The following is a 24,515-nucleotide window of genomic DNA, read 5'->3' as shown; positions in this document are numbered from 1 at the left end:
TTCCATGAACTGTTAGAATAAATCTATTTTTTAAACACGAGAACTTGATTTTTGTTACTAATTAGTAATCATAGGCTAAAATTGGGCTGTTTCTTTTGTATTGGTTTTGGTTGATTATTTATGGTTATGGAATGTAATATATGGTTATCTGATTTTTCTTGTTTGAAACAGAATCTTAATTTTGACGAAAATTAAATTAGGTATTTACCAGTAAATTATTTCACTTAATGGGGGTGATTGGTTGGGATGTAGCTTTACATTTTGTAATGTGAAAATTTGGCTATTTAAGTTTTGATGTAGATGTATTTGCTTTAGCTGTACATTTTTCCTACAGCATATAAAATATTGCTTTAGAAAATAGAGGGTTTACAGCCATTTTTAATATTTTTTGCTCTAGCTTTAGAAATTGATTTAAAGCATGAATGGTAGTTTTAAAGGCTGTAAATAAATGTTAAAGTTAAAGTAGATATCTACAGCCAAACCAATCATACCCAATGTTTAGTTTTAAAATAATTCCATTACAAATATTTTGTAAATAACACTAAATTTTGAAGGAGGGGCTATTGGGAGTTAAATTTTGAAGGAATTTTAAAATTTGGAGATTTCATTGTTATTGGTTTATGAATTCTTAAAATTTTATTATAATCCTTTGTTATTGGTTTGTGAACTTTTAAATTCTATGGAAATCTTATGTTATTCAAAAAGTTTAGTTTTTATTGACTTTGTAATTCTATTAAACTCTTTTGTTATTGAGACATAAATTCTCTCTAGTTTTACTCATAAGAGTCAACTTTACAAATATCACATATAGTCATAGGATTCTCAAAATCTATGTAACAAAAACACAAATACACAAACACAACAAGATTTTTTTATATTTTTATTGTCAAGTCAAAGATAATTGTAAAAAGAAAACTAAAAATAAAAGAAATTATTAAAAATAGCAATTTCAAAAATAAATCTTTCATGAAATACAACTATTTGATATTAAAATAAAATCATGAGAAAATTCATAGGTTGATCTTAAAAACTTTAATAAAAATCAAACAAGACAAATCAAAATGTCAAAATATTAAAAAACGAAATTTTTTATTTAATTTTCAAATAGTTCTATTTTTGAAAGAAATTTAAATAATAATAATAATAGAAAGAAAAGTTTGGAAAGAAAAGTATATATGAAAATCTATAATAATCAATGACAATTTATACAATACATTGGGTAAGAATTCATGAAATCTACTTAACTTTTTAAAATCAATTAACTCTTAAAATTTTCAAACTCCACACAAATTATATTTCCAATAGGCCCCCTAAATCATCACCAAGAAACTAAATCTATCTACACTATTATTTGAAAAGTGATTTCACTTATTTTTCATATTCTCCATAATTTTAGGATAAACCAGTCCAATTAATTTATATCATAAAAAGTTATTTTAATATATATATCTCTTATCATAATATTTAAAATAATTAATTAATAAACAAAACTGGCAAATTTTACCGATCTATATATACAATTATTTAAAATATTATTTAAGTATACATTTTTGTCATGGTATTTGGGGCTATTAAATCAATTAATTAATTAACAATAGATATGAACAAATTTACTGATAATATCATAATTAGGTTTATCTTATATTTAGTTTATTATTTTAATGGTTAATATTATAGTCATACTTTATTATCATGATATCTGGGGCTATTAATTAATAAATAGATACTAACAATAGATATTAACAAATTCTACTGATAATATCATAATTAGGTTTATCTTATATTTAGTTTATGATTTTAGTGGCTAAAATTATAGCCATTTTTCTGATTCTTATTGGAAATATTGATCCAAATTCAGATTATTACAACATTAATATTATAATTAGGTTATCTTATATTTAATTTATGATTTTAGTGGTTAATATTATAGTCAGGTTTTCTGATTCTTATTAGAAATATTGATCTAAAAACATATTATTTCAGTATTAAATTTAATATTAAAGTTAAAGCATCATTGAAATATATGTCATAGACTATAAATTAAATACTTATGCTAAATATTTATATATTTTAAATATAAATAATCATATACCTAAATAAACTAATTTTTATTTATAACAAACATCAAACTATTTTTTTAATCCAGAAATCACATATATTCAAAATAATACATTTTAAACCAAAATAGTAAGTAATATGTAAACAACAAAATGAAAATTAACCCAAAATGTTTTAAAAATATCAAAGCATGAAAATAGGATAAAATATTAAATAACATAAAAATAATTGACAAATAATAAACATAATAAAGTATATCTAAGAAAATAAAAGGTATTTTTTCAATTTATTGTTTTTTCTCATGGTTTTTAAAATCTAAAATTTTGATAGTATATGATGTTTATTCACTTTTGTTATTTCACTACAAAAAAAAGAGGTGAATTGTATCACTTAATTTATATCACATAATTAAGTGATCCTATTTTAAATCATTTATTTGTAAATGAGACAAATATATATAATTTAGCATCACTTCTAAGAAAGTGATGTTTTATTAAATCATTTGGCATCATTTTAACAAACGACATATTTTTGTTGCAAGTTGTATCACTTTAACAAAAAAATGATACTAAAGTTATATCAATTATATAAATGATGTACTTATTTTGTTGTTGACATCGCTTATTAAATAAAACCGATGCCAATAATGTTTTTTTATCAGAAATAATTATTGTATAATAACTTCAGTTATAGAAACTGATGTAACCATTACAAAACTAAATAAAACAACCCACTAAAACCAATCAGTTACAAAATATTTTAAACTTCAAAATCCAGAGATTACGTGAAGTAGTTACTCTATATTATTTGAATTTAACCTGTTTTTCTTTAATTCAATTATCATTTTAAATTCTATAACTGTTTACCTCAACCAAAAATCTTCTCTATCGTGATCCTCATTCATGAGTTCTTCTCCTTCTCTCAAATTTAAGCTTTTTATTACTTTAAAATTTTCAACAAAAACCATTCATTTCTTTCTTAAATTGAGTTAACTTCTCTCTATTTTTTTTTCTGTACATTGTCGACATTTCAGATTGTGATGACAATGAGGTGTATAAAGAGAAACGGATGATGAGACATGACGTGTCCAGGGTTCTTGGTATTTTTAAGGTATTATAAACATATTTTAACTTTAGAATGAATCTCATGTGTTTAAGTCTTTTTCCTAAAGATTGGTACTATTGTTTCGTCAGGTTTCAATAACAATAGGGTTTGATGCTGGAGTATTATCGTGTATGGAGTACATGAAAGCAGCACCGTGGTTTGAAGATGAAGAGTACAAGACTGGCTCATGTTGTCTGAGCTATATCTTGAAAAAGTAGGAGCAACAACCTTCATGCCATGATCGAAGATTGAGGATGAAAATAAAATACAAGATCAAGAAGAAGAGTAGATCCTAGATAGAAGAAAGTCATGATCATTTATTTTTAACTATTTTTTCTATATATTCCTTTATCTTACTGATTCATTTGTAACGCTTCTTTTTTTTCTTCTTCGTCATATTATATTTTCAGTGGGAAAGAATAAAAATAGTCAATGCAAATGATTTTTATTATTTATTGACAAATTTATTTATCGGATAACAGTAATAATATTTAAATTGAAAATTATAAACAATATAAAATTTAAAATATTTTCCAAATTTTAATATTAGTTAAATTTTAATAATTGATAAATAGTAGATAGTTGACATCAGTTATTTTAATTGATGTTAATACTAACATCATTTTTTAAAAACTGATCCAAATTTTAGTATCATTTTCTACAATTGATACATATTGACATCACTTAAAAATTGATGCAAATATTCAATTATTTTACATCAATTATTAATAAAATGATGTAAATTATTTGCATCACCACTTTCAGAGTCATTTACATAAGTGATACAAAATTCTTTTACATCATTTATAAGTAATACAAATATATAAAATAAATGATGTTAAATCATCCTTTTTTTGTAGTGTTTGATGTTTTATGAATTTTTATTGTTTATAATGATTTCAATGTCACCGGAGTTCTTTACAATTCACAAGTATAATAAATGTTTTATTACAAATTCAAGTTTTCTAATTTGATTATTACCATAAAATGATTTTAATCCAAAATCAACATCCCAAAAATATGAAAGAAAAAACATACATTTAATACATTGATGACCATTATGAATTTTGAAGTTATATAATTTATAATATTAATTTAAAATATATCAAAATTAATAATTTGAAATTTGTATAAAAGTAAATAATAAAACTAAAACTTGTCATGTATATATATAAGACTCGGTCCCAGATTAGAGGCAATCATGGAGAAGTGAGCTGGAGCAGTAGTATCTGGTTACCACAAGGGTTCCCCGGTTTTCTTTCATAACATGGCTGGCGGTGCAAAACAAGCTTTTAACGGGAGACAGAATGAGAGTTTGGGAATTCAACAAAAGTGTGTGCTCTGCGGGAAAAAGGATGAGACTCGGGACCATCTATTCTTTGCATGTCCATACTCTTATACAGTTTGGGATAGACTTGCTATCAGGTTAATTGGATCAGGACTCAATCCAGATTGGAATTGATACTTTGAGCAGCTGCAGGGACGGATGAGAAACCAAGTGGACCGAATTCTTCTTCGGTTGGTTTTTCAAACGAGTGTATATCATATTTGAAGAGAGCGGAACGCAAGAAGACATCAAAAAGGACCCCAGTAGGTGGATCAGGTGATTAAATTTACTGATAAAACGGCGAGAAACAAGATCTCTTCTCTCAAATATGGAGCTGATCACAAACTTGGAAGTCTCCTGAGGAGGTGGTTTGAAGTGAATGGTTGTTATATAACAGTCTATACGAAACTTTAAGCATTTGATCCTTTCTGTTTTACCATAGGAAAAAGTTACATCTCATTCTTTTGTAAATGTTAATTTTTTGATTGTTCAATAAATTTGAAATTTCATCAAAAACAAATATGCAGACCATCATCTAGTACTTTTTACAAAACAAGTGGCAACCACAAAAAAAAAAGTATATCATATCCTTTATATACTAAAAACACAAGTTGCTCTACCAATCAAATTTTGACACCTTGATCCTATTTCATATTTTCAAGATTAAAGAATTTTGTACAAAATAATAAAACCAAAAATGAAAAAAAAAAGGAAAAAGATGAAGAGTAAAACACGATTCTTAACAATCCCAATCCAATTCACTAATTTCTTTCCAACGGTTCTTGCCCACACCTCCATGATCACCACTCACGTCAATCTTTTATACCTCCATTCCATAATTTATATTTCTGCGATCTCATTCTATGTTCTTACTCAAATCCACAAAGCATTTCTTCTCCAAGATAAACTGGTATTTGTTGTATTATCTCATATTCTCCTTTTTTGGCTCAATTTCCAGATCTTACTCTTTTCTCTATTTTTCCACTATGGCATTTGTATATCAAGCTTCGCTTGTATGCAAGGTTTTTCTTAGAAGAACTCGGATTTGTATCTCCTTTTCCAAATATGAAAGTCTGAGACAAGTGGTAGTTTTTATTTTTCATTATATCAAATATAAAGATATTTGTATCTTTTTAAAAGACTCATTTACAAAAAAATACAAATATAACTGAATAAATCAAACCTATTTTCCTACCTTTCTGCATGTTCGTATATATCTTAACTTTCTATGAAAACTGCTTCCATGTATTGTATATCATCTTTCTGAGAAATGAAAAATCATAATAATTCTTATAAGGCTTCTAACTCTTTATGTTTGAATGCAGCCACTTCTTATTGTAGATGCCAGTGTGTAGCTAACATAATGTTAAGGTGCTTTTTGTTTTAATTTTTGGTTTTTTTTTCTCAAAAACCATTTTTTCTCCAATCACGTTTTAGCTTTTATATATCTCATCTCTCTCTTATCCTCTCATCCCTCTCATTTTTTCATGTAACTTCCGACGTTGTTTCTAGCTCTGGCGGTCACCTTCTGAGTGTGTGGCCGTCAGAGGCTTTCTCCCCTTCCACTCCTCTTTGTTCTTTGCTCCGATTTGCCCTCTTCTGACCTTTCGTCGATGAGCGTGGTGTTGTGGCCGGAGCTCCGCCACTGGTTCCTCTACATTCGCTCCGGAGGGGTGTAGATCCGAGGTCTGTGGATTCAGTGCTGGGATCAGCGAGGCGGTGGGGGTTTTGTGGTGGTCGGAGTTGGCGTTTGGGTGTTCAATCTGTTGATATTTCTTTCCCTTTGTAGATCCCGCAGGCTGAGCGGAGTTAGTGGAGGTTGGTGGATGTCGAACTTGTTCCTCTGATTATGGCATGAGATGTTCCGGCAACCAAGGAAACGAGGTGAACGCCACCATCTCGTGGTTACCAATATCGGTTGAGAACGGAAATTGATAGTTTAAGATTCTTGGAGCTGTCTAGCGGAACGCGCCGTTGTAGTGGTTAAACAAAGCTAATTAGGTTTCAGGTTGATTTAGACTGTTTTGTTCTAACCAAACTTGTAACCGAAATATATATTGTATTAATTAAATATATTGTATTAAATTTAAAAATAAAAATAGCAATTTAAGTTTTAAAAATAAAATAATGTGTACAATAAAATGTATAAATAGTTACCAAATTTTAATATTTATTATTGTATAATTTATAGATATTTTTATTTAATATTTTAATATGATACTTAAAATGAAATAATTTTAAAACATGTTAATGTATTTTTTTTATTTTAAATTGAAAATTAAAATGTTTTTATATATATTTAATGGTAACTTCTAAATATGTTATTGCTATTTTTGTTTTATTTTTTAAAAGAAAGTGTCAGTTATTTTTCTTAAACAAAAACTATAGCAATACCAAATATCAAAAAAAAACTAAAAACCAGAACCAAAAGCAGAAAACCTAAACAAAAACTAAAAATCAAAAACCAAAATCTAAAAACCAAAAACTAAAACTAAGAACTAGTTCAAACAATCAACATTGAAACAAAAGCAATATATTCTCACACCTTCTCAGTCATGTTTGTGCATTATATTCTCTCATGTCAATTGGTAACAGAGACGGACTTTGAACTATGGTGCTTCGTGTAGAATGAAACAAAATATTGTACTATTTACATGTTTTGCTATTTTGGTTGGAGTTTATATTTCTGTCTTGAGTTTAGTGATCAATGGTGGTGGGTATAGTATAAAGGGTTTGAGTTCATTTTGGCAAAGCAGTAGGTAATTCAATGTCAGCATATAAAAATTATAGAATTTAAACTATCTCCTTCATCCTTTTTTACGTTTTCTTATCATGTGTGTATTCCATACTTTTTGGGTATATAGAATAGTACCTATACACCACTCATTTCGGAACATATGTTTACATTTGTTATGTAAATGGACACAACTTTAACTTTAACATGGCAACCATTTTTTCCATCTTCTTACTCCATTTGGTTAAACTATTTGTACTAAATCAATATTCTCCATTTGTTGTGTTTCAATATGTGATTTTCATAACACCATAAAACCAACGAAGTCACGTACTACGTCATCTACTCTCTCCTAGATTTATATTCTAGGTTTTCCATGTAGCATGGAACATGAATTGCTACGGTTTTACTTTGACACCATTTGTTTCCCTTAATAGAGTAAAACTATATTTTGTAATTACACCTTATTACGTGGCTTCTTGGTATTCTTTCATATGCCAAATATGTTTCCAAGTTTTTGCCATTTATTCCATCGTCTATGCCGTACTCTCTCACACTTAGTGACGTCGTCCCTCATTACATACCTTCACCTACTTGAACAGTTTTTCTATTATATGTGCCTCGTGTAGAATGAAAAAAAATATTGTACTATTTTCATATTTTGCTATTTAGGTTGGAGTTTATATTTCTTTATTAGGTTAAGTGATCAGTGGTTTTGGGTTTACTATAGAGGGTTTGGGTTCACTCTGGCAAAGCAGTAGATAATTCAATGTCAGCATATAAAAATTACAAAATTTGAACAATCTCTTCTATCCTATTTTGTCTTTTTATCACGTGTGTATTCCATATTATTTTGGGTATATAGAATAGTACCTATACACCACTCACCTCGTAACATATGTTTACATTTGTTATGTTAATGGACACAGCTTTAACTTTAACATGACAACTATTTTTTAAATCTTCTTACTACCTTTAGATAAACTATTTGTGCTAAATTAATTTTTTCTATTTGTTGTGTTTTAATATGTGATTTTTATAATGCCACAAAACCCACGATGTCACATAATATGTCACTTGTAACTGATAACATGATAAGAGAATGGGCAGAACCGGATGAATTATGTGTTAAATACCATACCTTATATTATGTCAAAATCAATGTTACTTACCTAATTTACATGCGATATATGGCTAGTATAGTAATAAATAAACGCAAACAAAATTTAAAGCACGGGACAATAATACTAGTATAGTAATAAATAATAATCAAACCGATGGACAAGCCCACGTTATTTTTCTGCGCACAATGTACAAGCTCACGTTATTTATTAATCTTTAGTTAACCGAACATCTCTCTCTGTTGCATGCTTAAAGCAGGAAACCAAATACACAAAACTAGTAATGAACACTTTGAGTCTTTGACAGTTTCCTAACTTCAATCAGTTTGAACAAGCTTCGTTTTTTTTGTGGGGATTCTTTCCCACCATGGGACCTATCAAAAATGATAAAGAAGAAGAAGAAGAAGAAGAGATCAGCAGAGAAGAAGGTTGACCCCAATGTCTTGTTCGCTGCCTCTGCCGTCACCATTGCTGCTTTTCACAACCAGTGCCGACTCTAAACAATGGCAACATAATCAATTGCCATGGGCAGGGACGGACCCAGTAAAGCCCAATAGGAGTCACATGACACCTTTAAGATTGTCATATAAATAAATTGCAAATCAGTTTTCCATTAATAAATGAAAAACAAACAAATCTGCGCTTTTCAAGCGCGGATCAAAATCTAGTGACACCTTTAAGATTGTCAAATAAATAAATTGTGTAAGTTTTATTAAAGAATCTGTGGCAAAAATTGTTGTTGTGTACACCCCAAAAACAAAGGTTCAAACCTCCATTTTACACCATTTTTTTACTTATTTTCTGAAAACTATATAAATCTGACCCTTTAGTTAATCATGGACCTTTTTATTATAATTTCATCAACTACTTGATATTTAACAAACAAAAATAGACATTTTTAATTAGTAAACTAATATTAAAATTTTTTTGGACCTATGGACCCATGGCTCGTAGCGGATCCATAAATTTATTTTAGTGGGGTCAGAATACAATAAGTGCAAAAAAAATTGTTCTGCACCATTCTCAATTTTTCATTAACAAAAACCCATTTATCAATTTTTTTTTAATACCATAATTTTTTTGCTTTAATTTAAGAAAATACAATAAATAAAGATTGAGGAAAAACTTATAAAAGAGTCTTTATTTTATATTTCACCTAAGGTCATTAAAAATTTTAAGACGGGGCTGTTCACAACGACGAAGAAGACTCATCTCAATCGTTTCTCTCGCCGTATTTCTGGTACTGCCTTCTTGTAAAATCGTGATTTTCGTTTATAATCTATACAGTACATGGAACTTGGTTTGTACCTGTCTGATTTGATGCTACGTCATTTTTTTTTCAGGATAAGAAAAGTTTGGAGGGTAACATAAAACTAATTTGTTTTGAGGAATGTATATTTGGTGAGTGAAAGTAGTAATGTAGAGATCTTCTTGGAGTATGGAACTTTTTGTGATTGAGTAGTGTCTTTGGTACTACCAGATACTCTGACTAGAACTTGTGTTTCTCTAACCATTCTGGAAGTTATTTTCTGTAAAATCATTTCTCATGTAACTCACCGTGTAAGAGTTTTGTTATGCCTTTAGTGAGTGATATTAGCCATGATAGGATTTAGCCATTGTCTCTCATATGACCACTAATAGATAGGTGCAGACAGTACAGATTAGCTCTTCGATTTTTCATTATTATTTAGTTTTTGTAGTGTTGGTTTTAAGCTAGTCCAGTGTTGTATGACCTATACAGCTTAGTCATTTGTTGGACGGAGAGAAGAACTTCAGCATGGTGCTGTAGGCTCTACATGGACCCGGACATGAGGTTCCTCGATGTAATAAGCTGGTTGGTCTGGAAGTGTAAGCGACGAAGTTGTCCTAAAAAATCAGGTTTCTTCAACCTTGTTGAGAAAGGGATTAGACTCAATGGAGAAAACATTCACCTCACAGAGAGAAGAACAGAGCTAAGAGAATGCATTGTAGGTGACTCAAGCTTTCCTCTTCTTCCATGGCTTCTCACTCCATACCAACGCAAACTCTTACCACTTCCTCAAACTCAGTTCAACAGAAGACACTCTGAGACTACAAAACCGGGGCAAATGGCATTGTGAAAACTTAAAGATAAGTGGAGGATAATAAATGGAGTGATGTGGAGGCCTGATAGAAACAGGTTACCAAAGATGATCTTTGTTTGTTGCTTGCTGCATAACATTCTTTTAGATATGGATGATCAAACTTTGGATGATAGTCTTATGTATCACCAACATGATGTGGTTTTTTATGATCAGAGTAGTCTTTGAGTGGTTTCTTGCTGTTAAGGACAATAGGTTTGTTCTTTGATTCAGGAGCCACGGAAAGTGTCAGTATTTGCCTCGATGGGTAAAATTTCTTAGCTGTTAGCCTGTTACAATACAATAAAACACCATTTAACACCACTTCGCTATTAGAGCAAACTCAAGCCCTCGATTTCATTAAGAAACTAAACCCACTAATGAGAACAAAGAAACAGAGAGAGAGAGAGAGAGAGAGAGAGAGAGAGAGAGAGAGAGAGAGAGAGAGAGAGAGAGAGAGAGAGAGAGAGAGAGAGAGAGAGAGAGAGAGAGAGAGAGAGAGAGAGAGAGAGAGAGAGAGAGAGAACTTCTCTGCCGATGCGGGAGACTAAAGTGACTTTCATGGCTTAAGTGAAGAAAACACGGAAGACCTAGTCTGGTGTGTTAGTATGTCCTAGTATTGTTAAGTCTCTCGTATCTGTTTCAAAAGCAACAAAAGATTATCCATGCTCTTTTAAATTTGATGATGTTGGGGTTCGTGTAAAGAACAAGCGCACAAAGAGGTTGTTGATAAAGGGAAGAAACACTAAGGGTATGTACATGCTGGAACCAAGCTCCAAGGCATGCTCCTTGTTCTCCTCTATGCAACAGTCTTCTTAAGATGATGTTTGGCATAGGAGACTGGGTCATCCTAATCCGCAGGTTCTCCAGCAGCTTTCTGCTTTAAAATCTATCACAATAAGCCGATGTACCAAGAAGATATGTGAGGGATGTCGACTTGGGAAAAGCAGTAGATTACCATTCTTTCAATCTAGTTTTCTGCTTCAAGACCTCTTCAAAGGATACATTGTGATCTGTGGGGGCCCTGCACCTGTTGTATCTTGTCAGGGATTTTGTTACTATGTAATCTTTGTAGACCATTGATATACGTTATGTTGGTTTTACCCCTTCAAGAATAAATCAGACTTTTATCCTATCTTTTGCAAGTTTCAAAGTTTAGTCGAGAACCAACTTCAATGCAAGATCGGTACCTTTTAATGTGATGGTGGAGGAGATTTCACCAGTACCTGCTTCCTTACTCATCTTCAACGTCATGGGATTTCTCAGCATGTCTCGTGTCCTCACACCACTCAGCAGAATGGACTAGCTGAGAGGAAACACATGCATGTTATTGAGCTGGCTCTCTCGATGATCTTTGACAGTAAGCTTCTGCATAAATATTGGGTTGAGTCTTTCTTCACCGCCAACTTCCTCATTAATCTCATGCCATCCTCCTCTCTGGACAAAACATATAACAGTCCATATCAGAAACTTCATGGAACAACTCCAGATTATACTGCTCTAAGAGCTTTGGGATGTGCTTGTTATCCTACTCTAAGAGATTAAACAAGTTTGATCCGAGATCATTACCTTGTGTTTTCTTGGGGTATAATAAAAGATTCAAGGGATATCGATGTATGTATCCTCCTACGGGCATAGTATACATCTCTCGTCATGTTATATTTGATAAAGACTCATACCCATTCTCTGATAAGTACAAGCATCTTCAGCAAGCGGTTTCAACACCTCTCATGGATGCTTGGAAGAAAAGTTTCTACAGAAGTCAGCCTTCAGCTCCTGAAACAAGACAAGTTCCTTTAGAACAGACAGTTGAAAGACAACTTGTAGTACTACAACAACTTTTACCTCAGTTTACTGAACAAGATTTTCTGCCTCTTGGAAACTCAGTCAGTACATCAGCTCATGCATCTTCGACAGTGATCTCTTCACCTCCTGAAGAGCCTCAGAGTAATCCTCAACCAGCTCAATCTATATCACTTGTCAATCATCAACATGTGACCGGTCAACAATCTGCACCAGAAACGCATCATCCTATGATTACAAGGTCTAAGATTGGAATCCGGAAGCCTAATCCTAGATATGTTCTGATAACATCGAAGATATCCTATCTGAAACCTAGAACAGTTACTGAAGCTTTGAAAGATGGAATGCACCTATGACAGAAGAGATTGAAAACTGTCAAGAAACATGAACATGTGTTATGGTTCCTTATGAGGAAGGAATGCATGTTCTCGGATGCATATGGATGTTCAGAACAAAATTAAATGCAGATGGAACACTAGACAAAAAAAGATCAAGACTGGTTGCCAAAGGTAATGAGCAAGAAGAAGGAATCTATTACCTTGATACTTTCAGTCCAGTGATCAGAACGGCTACTATCATAATGGTTCTTCACATCGCCACTCTCCTGCAATGGGATGTCAGAAAATTTGATGTCAAAACACGTTTCTTCACGGTGATCTACATGAGACGGTTTATATGAAATAACCAACTTGTTTTGTGGATAAAGATTACCTGAATCATGTATGTCTTCTGAAGAAGGCTATCTACAGGATCAACCAGGCTTCGAGGGCGTGGTTTGACAAATTTAGCACCTTCCTGCTTGAGTTTGGCTTCACCTGTAGCATCATGATCCTTCAATGTTCGTCTGCATCAAAGGTAACAACATCATTATATTACTTCTCTATGTAGACGACATGTTGATCACATGAAACAGTTCAGCGCTACTACAAACTCTTCTTCTCGAGTTAAACAAGCAATTCAGAATGAAGGATCTAGGGAAACTTAAATACTTCCTAGGTATTCAAGCTCAGTTTCACGAAGATGGTATATTCCTATCGCAACAAAAGTATGCAGAAGATCTACTAGTTGTGACCTCTATGTCTGACTGTTCGCCAATGCCAACTCCTATTGCCAATTCAGATTAACAGAGATAGAGATCCCAATCAACAGGAGGAACTCTTTCAGAATCCGACATACTTCAGAAGTCTAGCCGGTAAACTTCAATATCTTACAATTTGCTGTCAACTATGTCTGTCAGAGAATGCACCTACTGTTACAGACTACAGTCACCTGAAGAGGATTCTAAAATATGTTAAAGGAACAGTCACTATGGGGATATCATTCAACAAAAACACAGATTTCAAGCTCAGTGCATATAGTGACAAGTGACAGTGATTGGAGTAGTTGTGGTGAAACTATGCAATTAACATGAGGATTCAGTAAATCAAACATCTCTAAAAGTTTTACAGAAGTTGAGTACAGATCGTTATCAAAAACAGCCTTAGAGATTATCTGGATGTGTATGATCTTGAAAGAGATTGAAATTCAGCTTTCATCAATTCCGGTTCTTTTATGTGATAATCTCTCAGCATTGATGCGTACAGCAAAAGTAAAAGCTTTAAGAAGCTCAACATCACAAAGAAATATAAAGAGGCAGTATCCTATGTTGTTGCCTTGTTGGTATCGCATTAGTGATCGGTACAAAGTTTTATCTTCTAGCCTCTCTGTGTGGAATTAACAAGAAAAGTTATGGCAACGGCAACAAATTTGGTTAAATGTAGTATAATGGGTCATCATATTTATTTTATCCCCCACCCAAAAGAGAGTTGTTTATCTAGGTAAATAAGTATAGTCATGATGACTCAACGTGGATTCCATTAAAATTAGTTCAAAAAGAAAAACGTGGATTCCATTATGGAATTTATCGTAAGATCTAGTGTCTAGATTGTGAGTTGGTATGGATCATGGTACTAGCCATTGATCCATTTTGAAGGAATGTCTAGTTTCCTCTTAGCTACAGCAGCCGTTATGCATAACCGACTAAAATGATATTATTTGAGTTGCAATAATATGCAAGTAGAAATAGTGAGCTATCATGTTTATCAAAAAAAAATATAGTGAGCTTACGTGTACGGGCTTATTGGTGAGATAGCCATGCTCAATGTGAAATTAAGTAATTAACATTGATTTTGACTTAATTTAATGTCAGACTTTTTGTACACATTCTATCATGTTCTGTCCTTTCGTGTAATAGGTTGCCAGTTACAATTTATAAAGTGAGTGACGTTGTGGTTTTTTGAAAGAAGAAAAAACTATCCATGTATAAATTTATTGATCACATACATAAGCATCGAGAGTTATATTCCACATCATCTAAGTTTTATTCCATATTATCTAAAAACTAAACCTTAAAATCTAATCACTAAACCCTAACCCAAATATAAACCCTAAACTCATATATCAAAATCAAAAAAAATACAAAATGTTATGTTATATTAAATTATATTATGTAATATGTCAATTCTATATTACCAAAATTAAAACACATGATATGAAAGTTCAGAAGTGTTCTATTCCATATCCAAACAGAATAGAAACAAGTAATGCTTTCCCAATGGTGAACACAATATTCCAGAAACTAAACCCTATCCAATCATTACTAAACCCTACATGAAATATAAACCCCAACTCATATATCAAAATACGTAAGTTTTAAATTTTTATGAATTCAGAAGCAAAATAAGGTGATATTAAACGTTCCAATTTATTCCATACCATCTAAGTTTTATTCCATATCATCTGCACTATTCCATTTATATACAACACCGTCTGTCACCTACCAAACCTTCGAAAATGGTCTTCTCCTCCACAAAACTTCTCTAAGAATGTAGTCAATGGTATCTTTGTCGCTCAAATCTAAAAATGAATCTATTAACCTTTCTATATTTTCTCAATGAAAATTTACTTTGTTAGATATGTGAGAATAACCAAGGCCATTTTTTTTTCTTTTTACAGTCACTAATTATTAATTATGATTACTTTTTTTCTTGCAGGTTTCACCGGTGGAATGAAATGGTAGTATGGCAATATTATAGGAATGACAAACGGTGTATTGATATATTAGGGAAATTGGCTATAAAGTGAATTATGGTTTTTTTCAACGTCATACAACCCAATTCCCCTACGTAGTAATAACATACTCTGTATTTAGATATGGTATATACAGTTATAAACTCGTGGCCAGGATTAAATAAATTGATTACAATATATTTAGATCATTCGATAGAATGATGTGTAATCCTTTGCACCTTACATAATACAACTGCAGAGCCGTGCTTACCCCTTTACATAAAAGGCAACAGCCTCAGGCCCCCACATTTTAATCAATATTTAGGGCCCCATGTTTTCAAGACACATTAGTAGTTCATGAGTGTATACATATATTTATAGAGAGCTCGATTGTTTTTATTTTTTTTTTTTTGAGAAAGGAGAGAGCTCGATTGTTCATATATTATGTTCTTTACATTTAATTTTGGTTCTTCTTAGACATCTTTAGTGTATTTTTCATTAACTTGTATAAACTTTTTTTTTGTGAAAAACCATGTTTTTAAAATTAGCCTTAGGCCCCCAAAATTGTAGGCACGGCACTGAATACAAGCAAGGATTATAGTACCAGATTATCCTATTTAAAAATATACCAAAACGTCAACATGCAATTAAGCTGCATAATGTACATGCAATGCAATGATGTAAATGAATCAAATATCAATAAGTATATACTAGAGAAGAGATATATCTTAACAAAGTAAGTGTGATACATGTTGTACAAAGCTGTATTTTACCGTGTGGAATTTACCCAATCTACCACAACTTGGTCATTAATCTATGTTACTCTACTCTACAAGCCTTACTTTAAACTTATAGGTATATAATAAGTGCAACACCAGATCTAACATACGCTTAAAAGCAGTATATAATTACAAAAAACTTCTACCAGGTAAATAGATTATGGTATCTTCTCAACTACGGTATATCAAATATTGCAGCCAGTTAAACCCATGTTCTTGCAGCTTTCTCTTAAAATATGGAAATGCGCATGTTCTTGTTGGAATCTAGGAATCTTCTACCAAAGAACAGCACGTGCAAACGATTTCCATCAGATGTTACATCTAATTTTCTCATTTTAAAAACTTTCGGAAACTGAAGATCAAATTAAATAACGACATAGTTGTATCACTTATTAATATATATTATGTTTAGATGTGCATATAATATTACATATGAATGCAGAAAAAGCTGCACAAAAGGGGTGGCTTTATTACCATGAATATGGGCTTTTGAGATGTACACTACGGATAAGAGAAGATCCTCTTTAGTTGCATGAAAATGAGTCATTACTAGTATGGCCACATGCACATTTCTATAAAGACGAACTTCTTCTAAATAATATAAATACTATAGAAAACAGAAATAATGACTAGACATAAGGTTGATATTCAAATGATGGTTCGCACGTTTCTAGAAACTAGAGTCTTGCTGAATTTGCTTGGTGGTAGTCTAGTCTAAGATGTTGAAGCGGATCAAAGAGAAATGGGAAAGCATTGCTTATTAATGGAATTGATAATCCTTGGACTGCTCCATATGCTTCATCAAAGTCTCGTGTCATGTTACTGGGGATTGTCATTTAATGACATATAAGTTCTGGATTAATTAATCATTTAACCGGTGGCAGAATCATGAGCACGACAATCTGAAACCACGTAGTCGAAGTTTATGTGCTTACAAAAAAAAAGATATACTAATAATGTCTGTGTTATTTGAGTTGAAGAACGTTGCATAGTGCGGATTAAATAAAGCTACCCCTTCTACTACGTAATTTACAAAATCTATAGTAGTGTACCTTTTCTCCTTAGCTTTTATATATAAAAATATTATCATTAGATATTTCTTGATTCTGAATTATGTAGTTAGCGGTGTTTGATGTTTGTGTCCTCATAGCATGGTCCATCTAAAATAAGGTCTGGTATCAAATCAGGACCACAAATCTTTCTTTTAGAAAACGCGGAAGACTGGGACACCTTCCTACAACATGTTCCTCTTTCGTAATCATACGTACCCCTCATGTAAACATAAAAATCATCGAGATCCTTTTTTCTTTCCAGTTGATCAATTTTATCAGTAAGCTATATTATTAGGGTCTACATGGCTTACATACAAGCCTCAAGAAAGAAAAAGAAACATCCCTGTCGAATCAATCATGATTTGATTTGCTGGCTTATGCTTTCATATAGTTTTAGTTTTGTGTTCCAAATTACCCAAATCAGCACATTTGAGCTATATTTTCTTCTCATGCACGCATCATTTCTATATCAGATCTTTACTAGAGACATAAATTTGGGTCCATAACATATGGATTTTTGTATAACATATGAATTTACTCTTGTTACAGTATATAAAGTATTCTAGTAGGATTATTGAACAATGCATATCAAAGAATATTATAGAAATAGAACAACACATATTCTTTATCTATTAATTGAGAAACATTTTAACATATGAGATATGATGATGTGTTATCACTAAAATAATTCTTGAAATATTTAGAAAATAGATTTAAATTACTAAAATAATCACAATACATGTCATTCGTTATTTGGCCATCTAACATGTATCATATTTCTCATAAAACTAACTTTAAAACTAATTATTAATCTACAAAAAAATCCTCTTTTTTCTTCTTTAAATGGAATTACTTAATATGATTTAAAATATATATAATAATTAATGAATTTGAAATTTAATTAGGTCTTACAAAAAATAATTTTGCACTTTCAAAATGCTGATCAGAATCTAGTTTAAACTTAAACTTGCATCATTTTCTCCTCTATATACTATTTGTGATTAACATATTTCGTATCAACGCTAACATACCACATTCAGTGCAATTAGTGCTAGCGATCTAAAGAAATTACAATTGTTCATTAGAAATCCTAATTAACTTTCAAAGAATCCAACATCATTCTTAGACTGAATTTTCGGACTCCAAAAATCTCTACATGCAGAGGTTATTATATTTATACGACAAAAACCACAATGACAATAATGTTAAACGATAAAAACTAAATAATATAATCCCATGAGAAACGAAATTTGGGTCCTACCTGAGGAAAACAAAGGTACACTCGATTGTGACAACTCCACCAAAGACCACCCCACTACCAATTCACCTTTATTTGTTTCTTTAGTATTTCAAAATCTTTTTGATTTTTTAATTAATCTAGTTATTCGCCTCCCTCGTTGTTTTTTGTTACCTTTTTAATATAAAAATGAAGGGAGGTACCTAGGGTTTCTCTCTCTGCATGGCCACTCTCGCTCTTCGCATCTCTTTCCGGGCACCACTGTAAACATTTGCAAAAGAAAATAAAAAGCTTACATGCTAAGAAAACTCTCTGGTCCTTATCGTTTCTCTCATACAATAATTTCTTTTGCATTATGTTATGTTAATTTAAAAGATATACTTTCTGATGAAATACTATTATATAATATGTACTATCTTATAGTAATTGGGATCGCATCGGACAAGATAAGTGAATTATCTACCAGACTATCAACTTAATTAGATTTCACTTGTCTTTTGCTCATTGATTGATAAGGAATATATATATGATGTTTTTCTGAACCAAATTGTGTAGTGAAGTGATGTGATCAATTGCAGATAGGGACACATATCGCTCAAAGGCATAATCTTAACTACTTGCTGCAAATTCATATTATTCAGAAGTCCCAACATATACAAACATATGTGAGATGCTTATGTTCTTTCAACAATATAATATGTAAAATATAGGTTTTAAAGTGTAACTGGCTACATCATCATTTTAAGTTATAAGGAATCTGTAAAAACAAAAATATAAAACAATATGAACAAATGATTATATATGTAGTTGATGTTTTTTTTTTTGTTAAAGTGTAGTTGATATATTAATTATAAATTTTTGGTAGTAGTTTCTGTTTCTACAACACGATAATAATCACTAATATCTAAAAATAAAATGATATATAAAATTGTGTGCTACTGATCTTGTAAATGCTTGAAGCTTAATCTAGTGACGTTCAAATATATTAAGAGAAAATAATAACATCAATAAATCTTAATTATTATTGAAACCAATTCATATGCATATTTTTTAATATTAGTATTTTATAAATATATGCAATCGTCCTATCACCTAATATGTTCAAATTTTGTACTTTTATATAAATGAAACAGTAGAATATATCTTTTATTTGTAACACAAAAAAACTTTTCATTATCTATTTTATGCAACAGTAACATGTTTTTGAAATTGAAAGAATAACCTATGTACTTATAAAGACTAGTGTTATTAATATTAATGTTGTTTATGTGTCACCGTGTGAACTCAAATCTGTATATAATAATATATTATACATAGTCAATATGAGTGTGAATGTCTTGTTGTCAAAATATATATATATATATATATATATATATATATATATATATATATATATATGTAAAGAAATTATTTTTGGGTAAACAGGCTCAGACATGTAAACTTCTGGAACGCTGAAGCCGCCAGCCACCATTCTTGGATTTGGAAAGCCATTTTAGGACTTAGACCTCTTGCTAAACGCTTTCTGAGAGGTGCTGTGGGAAATGGGCAGTTGCTAAGCTACTGGTACGACCACTGGAGTAATCTGGGGCCACTAATTGAAGCGATAGGAGCCTCGGGGCCGCAGCTTACAGGTATCCACGAGTCTGCTGTGGTTGCTGAAGCGTCTTCCTCTACTGGTTGGATCCTCCCATCTGCTAGGACAAGGAATGCTTCTCTAGCAAACCTAAGGTCCACGCTTCTTAACTCCCCAGCTCCAAGTGGTGACAGAGGAGAAGACACCTACACTTGGTACATAGAGGGTTCATCTAGTACCAGCTTCTCATCAAAGCTTACTTGGGAATGTCTTCGGCAAAGGGACACTACCAAACAGTGGGCTGCAGCAGTCTGGTATAAGGGATGTATCCCCAAGTATGCCTTCAACTTCTGGGTTGCGCACCTCAATAGACTTCCAGTAAGAGCCCGCACCACCCACTGGAGCACAAACAGACCCTCTCTCTGCTGTGTCTGTCAACGTGAAACAGAGACCCGCGATCACCTCTTTATCCACTGTACGCTTGGCTCTCTCATCTGGCAGCAGGTCCTCGCGCGGTTTGGTAGGAGCCAAATGTTTAGAGAATGGAAGGACATCATTGAGTGGATGCTCTCTAACCAAGGTAGCTTCAGCGGAACTCTAAAGAAGCTTGCAGTCCAAACTACTATCTTCCACATCTGGAAAGAGAGAAACAGCCGACTGCATAGCGCCATGTCCACCTCCCACACAGCAATATTCAAGCAGATAGATCGGAGTATCAGAGACTCCATTCTAGCTCGCATCACCAGAAGGAACTTCAAGGATCTCTTGTCGCAGTGGTTTACTTTTGAATGAGGTTTCCTTCACCTTCTTCGTTTGGTTAATTTTAGGCTTTTTTCCACTTTTTTTTTTTGGGCCTTCTTTAACATCTAGCTCCGCCGAGCATCTGTATTAAAACCGTTCCAGTTTTTGGTAAATAAAATTCACATTTTATCAAAAAAAAAAAAAAAAAATTATTTTTGGGTCACTATTTGAATTTAAACCTACATGATGTATATACAATTTCATATAGTGCAGGCACAATTATCACGTTCATACAGTAAAAGATTTAAACATATTGAAGAGAAATATTTTATGCATCAAGCAATTCATATTTGATTAATATATATATAGAGATACAAACAAGAAAAATGACGCAACAGATGACTGACTTGGAAAAATAAGCAAAGTAAAACTTGTTCTAATCAACACTTAATTCCAAAAAGGTTAGCAATAAATAAGAAGGTTTTTGATGAAAAACAAAAAGAAACAAGAGCTTAAAGAGAATGATGAACACTGAAAGGGGAAAAAAGAGAATATATATAGGAAAGGAGATTTATATAAATAAACTAAGGAAACTTATTCTCTTCTTTGTATCTCATTCAGCTCCTCCCTTCTCTCTTCCTATCTCTCTCCCTCTTCCTCTCTCCCTGTGGATCAATTCTTTCTTATGTGATGTGATTTTCCACCATATATGCAACCTAAAAAAGCATTTCAAGCTTATTTCAAAGATGGATTTCTCTTCTCTTCCAGTTAATCAGTTCGATTCACACAACTGGCAGCAGGTAATGAATCTAGGATACTGTATATGTTTCTTGATCCGTTTATATTTTGCTCCAAGTTCGATCACACACACACACACACACATATATATATATATATATGAGTTTTTTCTTTGACAAAATTGCTAGCTTGTTTGCTTCTTCTTCTTTGTGGACGCCGTATATACTTATAGATATTCCTTAATTGATAAAACCTTTTCTTATCTTTTCGAATATGCTATGAACTATATAATGATGATTTATTTGGCCTTTTATTAATTTCAAGACGCAAGTCTTTGCTTGTTCCAATTAATTCTATTATATGATGATTTTTTCTTTGTATTATCATTTACCTTTTTCTTTTTCAGCCACTGGATTATACAAAAATCAAATATAAAAGTTACTATAACTTTAGTTTGAGTTAACAATCCATCTTCTTTCTGCAGCTTTGTTGAAAAGATATTATTAATCTGCACATTTTCTCATTGTATATATTCTTTTGTCTCCGAACAACGTTTCAATCTCAAGTCGTTTCTTTAAAAAGCGTTTTTACTTCATCACATTCCTAAAAACTTAGTATTATGCTAATATATGCAGCAAGGTAACACACAACAGCAAGACCGTGTCACATCTTACCAGAACCCTAATTTCAATTTACCACAGTTCTCATCACCCCCGGCTTCTCAGGCTGGCTCAAGCCAAGCCAGGGTGAATTCAATGGTGGAACGCGCTCGGATCGCTAAAATCCCATTGCCTGAAGCAGCTCTAAAGTGCCCTAGGTGTGACTCCACCAATACAAAATTTTGTTACTTCAACAACTACAACCTTACTCAGCCTCGCCATTTCTGCAAGACATGTCGCCGTTATTGGACACGTGGTGGTGCACTGAGGAATGTGCCTGTTGGAGGAGGTTTCCGGAGGAACAAGAGAAGCAAGTCCAATGGTGGTGGGAGATCGAAATCCACGGTCGTGGTGTCCGCTGATAACAATAATACTAGTTCATCGCTTTCTTCTAACCCAAGTTACTCAAACCCTAGCAAGTTTCTTAGCTACGGTCAAGCCCCAGGGTTTACTTCCAACTTGCCTATATTGCCTCCTTTCCAAAGCCATGGAGGTTACAACTCTAGCAACATTGGATTGGATTTCAGCGGTATTCAGATGAGTGGGATGAGTTCTAGTGGTGGGATGTTGGATCCATGGAGAATGTCTTCATTACAACAATCTCAGCAATTCCCTTTCTTGAGCAACACTTCAGGGTTGGATCAATCTTCAAATGCGTTGTATCCATTACTAGACGGCAATGAAGGTGTTAACCAAGCTGATCCTCAACAAGAGAGTAGTGATTATTCTAATCAGCTAAGGTCTAAACCCTTGATGGATATGGAACAACCTAGAAATATGAAGGCGGAAGAGAATGATCAGGATCTTGATAAGGATGGGAACGGAGTGAATAATTTATCCAGAAACTTTTTGGGGAATATTAACATAAACCCCTCAGGGAATGATGAATACACATCATGGGGAGGTAATAGTAGCATTAATAGTTCTTGGACCGGTTTCACCTCCAACAACTCAACAGGTCATCTGTCATTCTAAGTACTCAGCTCTAGTCTTGATGATTCTTTTGTTGCTTGGGTTGTACATGGATCCCTTGTAATGGGAGTTATATATTACTGGGGAGATATCAAACCATGGAGCTATTATATACATGATCCAAGGCTAATTTTGGGGATCAACGGAAAGGTATGGTTATAAATTTATCGTTTTGATCTTTTAGACGATCTTTAAAGTGTGAGAGTATGTTAATTGGTAGGCTGCTGGTGATATTATGTTTTTTATCATTATTGGTTTTATTGGCTATATATAAATGTGTGGGTTATGTATGAATTAAGGAATTGGTATTAATGGATTTTTGTTTGTGTGTGTTCATTGAATAATCTATCTGCTCATTAAAAAGAAAAATCTATGGAATTCTCAGTTGATGTATATAGAGCATGTAATATATAGGTCAAACGGAAGTGAGTTGAATTTCATGATCAAAATAAGTAATGTCGAATAGATATTGCTATTTGAGAGACGACTCTTCCATTAGTGCTTATATATTTGAGGAGATGATATACTTCTTTGGTCCAACTTATATTCTGATTCTTTTAATTCTTAAAGAATGTTGTCTTTTTCCTTTTTCTTTTTTCATAGAAAAACATTTGAAAGAAGAAAAATAGAAACTCCCTTTGTTTGACCAAAAAAATAAAGAAACTCCCTTTGTTATCTACTTATCTTACCCAAGGAAAGGATCCAGTGTTAAATATTGGAGTATATTGTGAAACGCAATTTAATTGGTTTGCATTTGCATCTATTTATGAATTAAAAAAAAGCTTACGATTTTTTATTATTAGTTGTGTTTTAAGCATTGCTTTTATATGATTTACAAGTTAAGAAAGAAATTTTCATTAGATCAATTAAATATGTAGGTTCACCGAAAGAAACACATGCTATTAAAACTCGAAGCAGAACCTGGTTTTAAGAAGATGTATCCATTTTATTTAATTGAAAAAAGTTTACAAAAAAAAATGTTTAACAAAACTACACATGCTAATATGATATTATAGCATAATAACAACTTTAATACATAGCAATATAAATAATATGGTACCAATCATATCCGATCATATGACCAGACCAAATTTTATTTTCAGAGCAAAAAATATATATATATATATATATATATATATATATATTTCAAGCATCACGTATGAAATAAAATAGAATCTTGGTGAATCAAAAGCTAAACTGACGACGAAAGTGTCAATTACAATTTAAAAAAAAACTGATGACGAAAGTGGCTGCATGTACTGCAGTACTCACAGTTAAAAAAACTACAGTTAAACGTGCTTAATGCCAAAGAGTTTAGAGTATGCATGTGACGTAGCAAAAATAAAATCATGTAATTAAAAATTCATGGTTATTTTAGGATCAGAATTGCTAAATTTGATAAACCTTACAGAAGGACTACCAAAAATGTGGAGGTCATAATATAAGGAGTTGCATGTAAGATTCGAGTAG

The 24,515-nt window shown here is 32.2% G+C and overlaps 2 protein-coding genes and 1 long non-coding RNA gene across 3 annotated transcripts in view; 2 read left to right on the top strand and 1 right to left on the bottom strand.

Annotated features, from left to right (window-relative positions):
• LOC103863213 overlaps positions 1-24,515 on the bottom strand; it is a 743,758-nt gene that overhangs the window by 414,856 nt on the left and 304,387 nt on the right. The window lies entirely within an intron of this gene.
• Positions 45-3,610, top strand: LOC103863171. Its single transcript, XR_631901.2, has 2 exons — positions 45-3,168; positions 3,252-3,610. It is a non-coding gene; the product is annotated as an uncharacterized LOC103863171 (long non-coding RNA).
• On the top strand, positions 19,820-23,386 carry LOC103863170 (dof zinc finger protein DOF3.6). Its single transcript, XM_009140924.3, has 2 exons — positions 19,820-21,476; positions 22,050-23,386. Exons 1-2 carry the CDS (start codon positions 21,198-21,200, stop codon positions 23,046-23,048), a joined length of 1,278 nt encoding a protein of 425 aa, XP_009139172.3. The 5' UTR covers positions 19,820-21,197; the 3' UTR covers positions 23,049-23,386.

This window comes from Brassica rapa, chromosome A04 (genome assembly GCF_000309985.2).
Source record: "Brassica rapa cultivar Chiifu-401-42 chromosome A04, CAAS_Brap_v3.01, whole genome shotgun sequence".
NCBI lineage: Eukaryota > Viridiplantae > Streptophyta > Magnoliopsida > Brassicales > Brassicaceae > Brassica > Brassica rapa.
Note: the sequence above shows the minus strand (reverse complement) of the source record. Positions and strands in the feature narration are given on the sequence as shown.